A 12,410-nucleotide genomic window follows, 5' to 3' on the forward strand; every position below is an offset into this window, starting at 1 on the left:
CAATTGCGCCACTAGGGGGGAATATTAGAAAGTGAATTGATTTACTCCTTAAAATGTGGTATTTGGTATTAATTAGGATCCCCACTAGCCAATGCAAAAGCATCAGCTAATCTTCAACAGAATGTTATCTATGATTACAACAATGACATAAGTAATGTCAGTGTATTGACACGTGAAATAAGCAATTACAACAGTTGCATAACAACCACATCAAACATGTTTGTCAAAGTTAGGCATAAAAACATAGGAACTACGAACACCTTAAGTTCAGAGTTAAAATAAGTTTAGCTGTCACTTTGAACCATGGATAAAAGAAAGCATAAATTATTGGATTGATAAAAGAGTTAAAAAGTGGTAGAAAGCTAAAGAAAAGTGATGATGAATCTAAATTGACTAAATAAAAAAAGAAAAAAGGAATCCAACAACTTAGATAGGTGAAAACAACAATAGACAGAGTTTTTGCTGCTTTTCTCTCAGACTTATTTGCCTGTACAGTTTTAACACCAGACACACTGGCAGCATCTTTTGAAAATACCTTTCTGGCCTGTGATCTGGCCACCACAAAGATTTTCAAATAAAGTGTTATAATAATAGAGCACGGGACAACCATTGTAAATACAAGGTCAATGATATTAACCCAGATTAACCCTTCTACAATAAAACATTCTTTCAAACAATTATTTGGTACTTGTAATTTCACAGAGATTTTCATAATAGCAGCACGGTATATGATACAATAACACCAGGTAATGGATATACAACACATCATTCTTGTTACTGTTATTTTAGAGTGGTACAATAAGGGATCACACACAGCAACATAGCGGTCAATAGATATCAAGACCAAATTGCCCAGAGATAAAGAAGTACACAAACAAGAGATGTAGAATTGAAACGCACAGAAATATTCCCCAAATCCCCAGCATGGTTCCATAATTGCTACAGTCACTACTGGTATCACAATCAGTCCCACCAGGAGATCTGACACAGCCAGAGAGAGGATGAGCAGGTTGGTTGGAGTGTGGAGCTGCTTGAAGTGAGAGATGGAGATGATCACCAGTAGGTTCAAAAATACTGTAACTGCTGAAATCAATGAGAAGAAGATGTACAGTGTTATGTAGATAGATGTCGATAGCAAAGCCTTTCTGCAAGAAGAGTTTCTGTCTTGAAAACAGTATTGAATATCTTCATGTTTCTCCATTTGTAATAAAGGGTCAAAATGCTGAGGTCCCGCTCCTGCTTGGTCCTGTGTGTGACCCTGTCAGGTCCACCTTCTGACAAACTCCGAGCTCTGCCTCTCTATTTATCCCTAAGTGACAAACAGATACTCTCCTCCCTGTTGTGTCTCTGCACACACACACACACACACACACACACACACACACACACACACACCACCACCAATAACAAAACATACATACGTGAAGACACAAATGAAATGGTTGGATAAACAAATCATTTGTGAAAACATGATGTAATGTATGACAGGATTGAATGTTGCTGTGCCCACCTAGCCTGACCTTCAGCCTTACTGAGAGTTAGAGATGAGAGAAATGGTATATTTACTTAACTGAGCATTTTAATGGGGAAAATAAAATATGGTTGATGTTTTGGTCATTCAAAGGCTATTTTCCATGGCAAGTAGGGTAACTGTGCAGACTAACTGGTTTGGGTGATGTCAGTGCTCAGTTTGGAACATAATCCACAACCCCAGGACATACGATGGCACGTCACATGTCAGCTGGCCAGCGTGTAGGAAAGTTGACAGTAGGGAAGTTTATGGTGTACATGCTTTTAGAAAATGCAATACACCTGCTTTCCCTTGTCACGCCCATCAGCGATTTATTGGACTCAGCTGGACTCAATCACTTGATTCTTACCTCCCCTTTATCTGTCAGGTCCCCAGCTCTGTTCCCCACTGCTGCATTGATTGTTGTCTGTCTTTTTGTTACCCAGTTCAAATTGAATTTCAACTCCCTGTACCTGCTTCTCTTCTCCAGCATCCTTCCTTGCAGAGGTAGTATTGCCGTCTGTAGGAACACTATGAGGATCTGATTTCCACCCCCCTGTCACTGGAGGATAAGGTGGAGTTGGCTTACACACTACAGGAAGGTGCCTAATCGGGTCCTCTTCATCAGGAGCCAGGATAAACTCAGGTGAGAGAGTGAGATGACTCTGTTTGGCGACAGTTGTGGCCTTGGGAGTCCTGGGTACAGAGATAAGCTACAGCCAAATTGGCTCGCTCTGATGAGTCACAAAGTGTGCAGTTCCCTTTCTGCCATCTGGTTGTCTGCCTTTGAGGGCACATAGCATCTGGGCACGGTTATGGTGGAGAGGTCTGAGAACAGACTTGCACACGTCTTCCATCTGCCCATCAGGTAGTACGTGGTCATCACAGCCCCTCCTACTGATCCAGAGTTTCTGTACAAGAACCTTTAGCTGAGTCATGAAAGGGAGGATGTAGCCTAAGGGATCATATTGGCTGGCCAGCACTCTGTAAATTATCCTCAAGGCTTCTCTCTGGACAGGCCCTTGTTCGTAGCCGAGGGTGTCTGGCTAACAGCTCAGGTCCATAATTAGTTATTGTGGATCGATGGTGGTCTGGGAGAGCCATATCCCACTGCTCTTTGACCTACCTTCTGGAGGAAGGTGTTCCACAGAGGTATGTTATTGGCCCATGGCCTAACCTCATACCCCCCAGAAAAGAGGCAGCTTTGCAGCCTGTCCACCAACTTTGCTTCGGTCCTCGTGGATAGACTTGTGAGACCGTTGTCAACATAGAAGGCTCGACTGACTCCTGATTTTATTTTATTTGGATATCTTTTAGTTGGGACTAATTTTCCAAGAGTCCTTAAACATTAAAATACAATTTTTAATGCGAACACATTTCCACATAACACACTATTACAAACATACATAATATACTAACATAATGACCCAATAAATACTCAATCTAAAACATATTGATTCTTCATCTACTATAGTCCTACAACATTTCTATGTATTGTATTTAAATTGTTTTAAAATAATGTTTACATTTATATATTGAAAGGTTTCTGGTTTTCTCAGTTAATTATTGCTCTAAATCAAAATGTCTTTTTGCCTATTTCTCTTTTCTGTCTGGACAAGGCATAGATGGTGGACATTCTATTCCTAGTATTTACGGAATGTCTCTCTTACCAACTGAATACCGTTGTGAATAGAACTTTGCCGTTATATATTATGAAATAAGCATGTTTTTTTCAATTACCTTGTTGATTGATGACCAACCAAGAACACTGCGCATGACTGCAACAGAAGAACCATATCTCCACCTTAAAACAATCCTTGCTGCTTTGTTCTGTGCATTCTGCAGCCTCCTAACTTCACTTGATGATGCATTTCCCCAGACCACAGAACAGTAGTTCACCTGACTCTCTTAATGCTTGTGTTATTTGCTGAAGATTTTTTTTCTGGTAAATATTTATCTATCTTTCTGATTATGCATGCTGTTTTAATATTTTTTATACATAGATTAGTTATTTGAGATGACCATGATAAGCAGTTGTCTAGCTGCACTCCCAATAGTTTGGTTTCTGCCACTTCTTCAATTTGTACTCCTCCCATACTTAATTGTATCCCATGCTGATTTTGGCCTTTTCCAAGTGGAACAGACCAACTTTGGTTTTCTTGGTGTTTAAAACAAGTTTGTTTTGGCAAACCCACTCCCTAATATTCTCCAAATCTCCTTGTAAAGCTTGCTGTACCTGTTGAACCGATTGTCTTGCTGTCACGCCCTGGCCTTAGAGCTTTTTAATGGCTCTATTTTGATTTGGGTGGGCATTCTATGTTCCTTTTTCTATTTCTTTGTTTTGGCAAGGTATGGTTCTCAATCAGGGACAGCAGTCAATCGTTGTCTCTGATTGGGAACCATACTTAGCTCACTTTTTCCCACAGGGTTTTTGTGGGTAGTTATTTTCTGTTTTGTGTTTCTGCACCTGACAGGACTTTCGGTTTTCGTTCATTCTGTGTTTTTTGTTAATGTTCAGTTGTAATAAAAATATGAACACTTACTACAATTGGTATCATCTGCAACTATATTAGCTTGAGTTTCAGCTAAGGCATAGGGAAGGTCGTTGGTATATATTAAATAGAGAAGTGGCCCAAGGCAGCTGCCCTGCAGTATTCCACAGTTTAACACATGAGGGGAAGAAAATGAACCATTGATTATAGGTGGACTGTTTCCTGTCAGTTAGATATGACTGTACCCAATTCAATGCTACCTCCTTAAAACCATAATGCATCAATTGTCAAAATTATTTCATGATCCACTAAATCAAATGCTGCACTGAAATCTGAAAATAGTACACCCACAAACTTGTCATTATCCATAGCATTGAGCCACTGGTCAGTAACGTCAACCAATGTAGTGGATTGTTTTTTGCGATAAGCATGCTGATTGGTTGTAATCAGATCATTCTTTTCCATGTACTCCCATATGTCTACTCACAATACCCTCCAATATCTTACTGAGTGTAGGGAGTAGACTAATTGGTCGACTATTGGCAGGAGTAATGGGTTCTTTGCAGTCTTTCGGAATAGGACACAGTTTCACATGCTTCCCTACATTTGCAAACATTCCCTTTTCCAGTGACCAATGAAATATGTATCGCAGTGGAACTGCATTCTGGAGAGCAGCACAGCGAAGCAAATACTTTTCCATAAGACCATAACCTGTAGATTTACCTGTCGTAGTGAGGAGACCACAGCGCAGCGTGATGTGAATACGTCTTTTAATGTAAGACGAAAGAACACAAAAACAAACTTACAAAAAACAACAAATAACGTGACCGCTATTAACACTGAGTGCAAACATGCACCATCCCATAGACAATAACCCAAGGAATATGGCTGCTTAAATATGGTTCCCAATCAGAGACAACTACAAACACCTGCCTCTAATTGAGGACCAATCTAGGCAACCATAGACCTACATAAACACCTACAACGTAAACAACCCCATAAACCACATATGTCAGAGTCAAGGCCCGCGGGCCACATCCGGCCCGCGAGAAGGTTTTTTACGGCCCCTGGGATGATCTTGATTTATTATTAGAACCGGCCCGCAGACCGCAGCAAGCCGGCAGCCCGCAGATCTTTTATACGCACCAATACTACATTTCCCACAATGCAACGGTGACGCACCGAGCAGTAGGCTGCTTCATTTCAATATTTATTGGCACAGCAGTCGTCAGCATCACAGTAAAATTAACTTTCAGATACCCATCAAAAATGGCAAAACGGAAGGTGGACACTGAGAACCGGGGTTTCAAACAAGGTGGGAGTCGGAGTATATGTTCACGGAGGTAGCTGGAAAACCTGTGTGTCTTCTGTGTGGAGAAAGTGTGGCGGTACTGAAAGAGTATAATCTGAGACGACATTATGAAACGAAACACGCGGACAAAAACAAGAATATGGACATGGAACAAAGGCTACAAAAGGCAGAGGAATTAAAACGAGGCCTCAAATCTCGACAGGCTCTGTTCAAAAAAGCCAAATCACAAGGCCAGGCTGCTGTCAAGGCCAGTTTTATTTTGGCAGAAGAGATCGCTAAATCAGCCCGGCCATTTACGGAGGGGGATTTCATCAAAAACTGCATGATTAAAGTTTGTGACGAAGTTTGCCCAGAAAAAAGGCAACTCTTTTTAAATGTGAGTCTGAGCAGAAACACCATTGCCGAGAGAGTAGACCAGTTGTCCATCAATCTAAAAGAGCAGCTTGTGAAAAAGGGAAAAGATTTCATTGCATATTCCTTGGCTGTGGATGAGAGCACCGACATTTCTGACATTGCCCAGTTGTCAATTTTCATCCGCGGAGTGGACTCCAGCCTAAGCGTGACAGAGGAGTTTTTGGCTTTACGTCCTATGCATGGCACAACTACGGGGCATGATTTGTATGAAGAGGTGTCAAGATGTGTAAATGAGATGGAGCTGCCTTGGGAAAAACTCGTGGGTTTGACAACCGACGGAGCACCTGCGATGTGTGGACACAGGAGCGGACTGGTGGCGAAGATACGGGAAAAGATGCAAGAGGAAAACGCGACAGGTGAGCTGACAGCTTATCATTGTATCATACACCAGGAAGCGTTGTGCGGTAAAGCCTTGAAAATGGAGCATGTAATGAGCATCATCACGCGCACAGTTAACTTTATCAGAGCCAAAGGTTTGAATCAGTGGGTGCTGCGGAGTTCGCCCGTTTCCTCCCCGACACAATGCCCCAGCTGCGCATCCAGGCTGCTCAAACGTTGTCTATGTTTGGCAGCACATACCTGTGTGAACAACTTTTTTCTTTGATGAACCTGAACAAAACATCACACAGAAGTCGACTTACTGCTGAACACCTCCACTCAATTCTGAGGATTTCCTCAGCTCAGAGCCTTACCCCGAACATTGATGAACTTGTGGAAAAGATGGGACACCACCAAGTATCACCCTCAACCTCAAACAAGTGAACATTACTGTGCAATCACATATTTAGAGTTTTTACTCAGTTCAAGTTTAAAAGTTAAAGTTTAATATTTGTTTTCACTGCATGTTACTTCTCCTTAAACAAAGTGTTGTTTTTGATTAATAGATTTTTGCACTTTATTTTATTGTATTTCAATCCAATTATATTTTAAAAATATTTCAGTTGAGTGGATGATAGAAAATTGCTATTATTGTTTTTTTCTTTGAAGTAAATTTAGCCCACTTTTGCTAAAATAGAAAATATAGGCTACTGATGGTGCCTTGAATACCGGTTTCTTTCATTTAATGTTCATGTTATGGGGATTTTTATATAAAGGAAATTTGTCTTTTGTGTCTGTTGAAAATTAAAGATTACTGACAGAGCCATAAGAAAATATTGCTTTATTTATCTGATCATATTGGAATATATTTGTTAGGTTTTCAGTAGGTTCAATTAGGTTCACTAGACTATATGCGTCATTTAAAAAATTTTCAATGAACATTCGAACAGTCCGGCCCTCGGCTTGTAGCTAAATTTTTTATTTGGCCCTCCGTCCATTTGACTTTGACACCCCTGCCATAAACCTACAAAACCCCTAGATGAGACTGAAACACACATACTACCATCGTCACACCCTGACCTAACCAAAATATATAAAGAAAACAAAGAATACTCCGGTCAGGGCGTGACATTACCATCAGGTAATGACTTCAATAGGTTTAACATCTCCTCCACTGACACCATTTTCAGACAAAAAGAGCAGATCTTGTTGCTCATATGATCATCAATCCATTGAACAATAGCTTGTTTGGAACAATGTATGTTTACATTGTTGCTTAGTAAAAAAATGTTCTTTGTAAAAAAAATCTGCAAAATGATTGGCAATATCAACTGGTTTTGTTATTACTCTCCCGTCAACCTCCACACTAGATGGGCATGATGAGATAGATGTACCAAGTATGCCCTTAACTGTGTTCCATGCCTTATTAGAATCATTTTCCCAATCAAAAAAAGTATTGTTTTAAAATTACGTTTTTTCTTATTTTGATTCAATTTAACTGCATAAATACATAATAATCTGTTCATTAATTTCTAATTTGACTTGGCTGCTAAGACTTTTTCCATATTTCTTTGAGAAAAAGCCTCACTGAGTTCATCAATCCATGGAGAAGGACAAGCACCAACTGTACTCTTTCTTATAGGGGCATGATGGTCCATTACCTCAGTGAGCAAATCAATAAAACATTCTGTAGCATGATTTAAATCATCCTCTAGATAAATCCGCTCCCAGATTAAATGTTTTAAAATTGAACATTCGTATTGCCATCATGGTGGTCCTGAGACTGTTTCTGGAGGGCGTAGATGGCGCAGCAGGGACTACACATCGTTACGAAGGGTAAGACCTGCCATTCATAGGTGCTCGGCTCTGCTTTTCAGTCCAAACGAACCCGAGTGACTTGTCGGAGGGGAGAAGTTGCACCTGGTGAAGAATGATTTTGATATCGCCACCTAAAGCCACTGTCATGTTTAAACCAGAGGAGCATGCAGAGCAGGAAAGTGCCACGGGTTGGTCATGGTAGTAGGCAATTATTCAAGATCTGACCGTTGTGCTGATAGGAGCAGTTGAACACTAGGGTGTGACATGCACAGCACGACCTTGCACAGCCCAACCAAGCACAATGTGGACAGCGACATGGCCTCACAGAGGGCCAGTACTGACTGGCTTGATGGGGACCAACCGGGTGGATGGTCAGACCCTAATAGAGGCTGTGCCCTGTGGATCTATGGCAGCAGCAATTCCTTCAGGTGTGGGTACCTACTCTGAAGCATGTCAACGGGGGAGGTGTGCTCGGTGAAGCAGAGACTGTCCGCTGTGAAAGCATTGTGGACTTGATACCGGTGCCACTGTCTACTTCAGGGGATATGATGAGTGACAGAAGCTCTGCTTATTTGTAGTACTGTATATTGTGACATATAATGCAAAGGCTCATTTACCTATGGTTCACCCTCTAACCCAAGGCAATAGGCAACAGCAGGGAGACCGATGGAACTTTCAGAGCAATCATCAAGAACGGTATGTCTCCATTGCCTCCTCACCATGATGTAAGATGACTCTGACCACTTTCAACATCTCTGGTCAAGGTATCTCGGCTTTGTTGGTTCTGATCATAAGGACGCTCCTGTGCTCCTGCGGGTATGATTCCATGTGGAACTGAGGTGTAACTCCTTGCCGGTGTTGCTTGTCTTTTTTAGGGTGCATTCCTTTGGAGTGTTTTCACCCCCACCTCCAGCAGCGGCCTTTAACTGAAATTCAATCCCTGACCTTCTCCCCAGAGAGCTGTATGAACTCAGGACATGAGCCTAGGAAGGGTTCTTCCCATTCACAGGAAGGACTTTAGAATTTAAAGATTTTTATGGTTTGATTGTTGCTGCTTGCCACGAGGAGAGCTGTAATTGGCTTGTTTGTGGTCAAGTTCACTGGTCAGGAACATGCTGGTGGTAACCAGGCACTATGGTTCTTTCTGGTTAACCTCCCTCTTGTCCTGGTAGAGAACAGAAGCTGTCTGGGAGAGACTTTTGGCTCTTGCTCTCACCGGCAACCAGTCAGACATGTTCTGGAGGATAAACGGTTGGCCTATTTCATCATAACAATGCTTACCTACTGTAAATAAGCCATTGAAGCAGACCTAAATTAATGTTTGTCTTATTGTTGAGATTAGTAAAAATGCTAGGCAAATTGCCATCCTAACATGACATTGCTGGTATTACCCTCTTTTGGCTTCTCAACTGCCTGGTAGAGTTTGGATATTTCCAAAATAAACATCAACTTGAAGAAAAAAACTATTTGAAATTCCTATTTGAGTTGTTAGTGATAGGAATATAAGATAAATGTTTTCAACATGTTTCTCAAGAAGAGATAGTTAAAGGGATAAAGAACCATAAACGTAAGGTTTTAATTGAACCTTTAAGGCGCAATGAATGACCTTTTCCTTAGGTTTTATAAAGGTGCTTAGAACTGGTGACAACTTAACACTTATCAAAGCAATCAAATATTTAGATGGAGCTCCAAACAGGGGTTGTGTTTTTGAAAAATGAAGAGCATCATGCTAGCTTTAGAAGCCAGCTCTGCCATTCAAATGCAAAATCTCATACTGAAGCTCGTTAGACTTCCAATAGTCAAGACATGTAAGGGTCTATGTGTACCTGGTGCAGAGGAGTCAGGCGAAGGGCAGCAAAGATGAGTAAATAAAAGTAACTTTACTCAAAAGTCATCAAAATACAAGATAAATCCAAGCCCACAATACAGACCACAAATACAACAAACAATCACTCACAACAAAACATGGGGAACAGAGGGTTAAATACTAAACGGGTAATTGGGTGAGTGAAACCAGGTGTGTAAGACATAGACAAAACAAATGAAAAGTGGATCGGTGGTGGCTAGAAGGCCGGTGACATCGACTGCCGAACGCCGCCCGAACAAGGAGCGGGACCGACTTCGGGCGGAAGTCGTGACAAGACAACAAAATAACATTTGGAAGGATGGCCTTGCTGAACTGCAGAACATATCATGGCATATGGCATTTTGCCAGTGCACATGACAATTGACAGTTGGGCACTTTGTAATATGGCATCTCTTTATGCTGTATGCACTAATGGCATGCCATAGGAACATTCCATTTGACAAAATGTCCTGAATCATGAAATAATTATTCAAGTTGTGGGAGACAGTTACATCATTGGGATACACAATATTTATCAGGCATCATCCTGCAGTATTCTGACAATCATATTTTCTGTATAGTTTGTTATTGTCTCAGATTCCAGAGGGACCTGTTAGCACTAACATGCAAGGCTCTGAAATAATGACATATCACTCTACCAATTAAAGGTGTCAGACAAGAACACACAAACATAAACACACACACACACACATTCATCTAGAACATTGTTATTTCATATTACATCAGCAAAACTCAACCTGTGCTCTGACTGACGTACAAAACTCTAAGGAATTCTACCAATTAAAGGTGTTCGAGGCACAAATGCTTTACTCCAGGGGCCTAATGAAGCCCCAATACAGCATAAACATTCAAAGTGAACCTGACCACACCTCTATTGTCATTTGTGTGAGTACAACTTCCATTTGGTATCAGCTTCAGTACAACCCTCCCCAAAACAAGTCCACCCTGAACAGGTCAAGAATCGTGACTGTGGGAGCTGAACCCTGGGATTCTGAGTGAAAAACAACAACATCTTACCCAATAGTCCATAAGGAAAGTTCCTCTTGGACCGAGAGTGAGACTGATTTTAAAGTCGCAGACAGGACTACCTCATCACAAGAGCATGAGTCAACTCACTGTTACACATTTTAGTAATTTAGTGACGGGGGGGTTGTGTCATTCATTATTACAAATCTAAGTCTTTGTGCGGGTGTGGGGGGATTGTTTGAAGATAAACAATTCCAGTTCAATTGGAACAATCATTTTATTGTGAATTTGGCTTTTACTACCATAGCCCATAGAAACACATTCAATAACACATTCTGTCACACACTGATCAGTTTCACCTGTTTTGTGATTGTCCCTGACGCTGAACATGGCTGCCGTCCACGTTATCTGGGAGAAAAGCTGCCCGGAAGCTAATCCAGCTACGGCAGGACGCCCGCAGGGTGGCCGACTGCACGTTGGCAGCGGAGAGTGCATGGACCAGTAAGCACTGTTCGACGTGTTCCTGCACAACGTCTCGGAGGAGGTTAAGGACAAGCTTGCTGCTCGGGAGTTACCCACGGATCTTGACTCCCTTTTCACTTTGACTATCCGCAGCGATAGGCGATTGCGGAAATGACGGAAAGAGAGGAAATTCGATTTCTCTCGAACGTCCATTGATTCCACCTCATCCCGGAAATCCCCGACGGCACCCGAGTGTTCCCAACCTTCCTCAAGAGTCGTCGAAGACGGACGAGGCACTGTTCCCTGAGCCTCTGCAACAAGGCAGAGCTGGGCTGTCGCCAGTGGAATGGCAACACAAAATTAACACAAGGAGTTGTTTGTATTGTGGGACATTTGGTCATTTTGAGACTTGGCTCACCGGTAGGAGCGAGTACTCTGGTGGGACATATGGAGAACGTTTCTGCTTCCCTTACCCGCACCCCTTTTCATGTCATTCTGCTGTGAGGAAAACAGTCCAATCTCTCTGGGTCCTCATTGAATCTTTGGCCGATGAGAGCTTTTTAGACGCCACACTGGCTTTCAAGCTGAACATCCCCACTCAGCCCTTTCCAGTCCCATGGATGTTAGAGCACTGGACGGGTGCTCTATAGGTCGGGTCACCCATAACACTACTCCCATCAACCTACCCGTGTCAGGGAATCACAGCGAGACCATTCAATTCCTGCTCATCAAGTCTCCCCTGATTCCCAAGGTTTTGTGATTCTTCAGGCTCCAGCAACGGTCCCAGCCGAACCCGGGAGGGGGCCCAGATAACCGGATGTTAGTGCCTAATGCTGTCCACTCCGCGGTCCAGGTTTGCCTGTCACCCGGGCTCCCGTCGGACCCTGGCCTTTGTGCGACAACGCTTTTGGTGGCCTACTTCGGTTCCAGATGTTGCCATTTGCAAGGTCAGCTCCCAGAACAAGACTTCTCGGCAAGCTCCGTCTGATCTTCTCCAACCACTGCCTGTCCCTCACCATCCTGACTGTGGTCGACCGGTTTTCCAAAGTCGTCCACTTCATTCATCTCCACAAACTACCCTAGGCCAAGGAGACGGCCCAGCTTATGGTGCAGGACATCTTCCGGATCTATGGAATCCAGGCGGACATGGTCTTCGACCGGGGTCCTCAGTTCTCATCCCGGTTCTGGAAGGCGTTCTGCATGCTCATTGTGTCGTCGGCCAGTCTGACCTCCGGATTCCAGCGGCAGTCC

At 42.6% G+C, this 12,410-nt stretch overlaps 1 protein-coding gene across 1 annotated transcript; it reads right to left on the reverse strand.

Annotated features, from left to right (window-relative positions):
* Nucleotides 1-250: 250 nt before the first annotated feature.
* LOC135547765 (trace amine-associated receptor 13c-like) lies at nt 251-1,201 on the reverse strand. The gene has a single exon (XM_064977025.1). The coding sequence runs from the start codon at nt 1,199-1,201 to the stop codon at nt 251-253; it is 951 nt and encodes a 316-aa protein (XP_064833097.1).
* Between the last annotated feature and the right edge of the window lie 11,209 nt (nt 1,202-12,410).

The sequence above is a fragment of the Oncorhynchus masou genome, chromosome 10 (genome assembly GCF_036934945.1).
Source record: "Oncorhynchus masou masou isolate Uvic2021 chromosome 10, UVic_Omas_1.1, whole genome shotgun sequence".
Classification (NCBI taxonomy): Eukaryota; Metazoa; Chordata; class Actinopteri; order Salmoniformes; family Salmonidae; genus Oncorhynchus; species Oncorhynchus masou.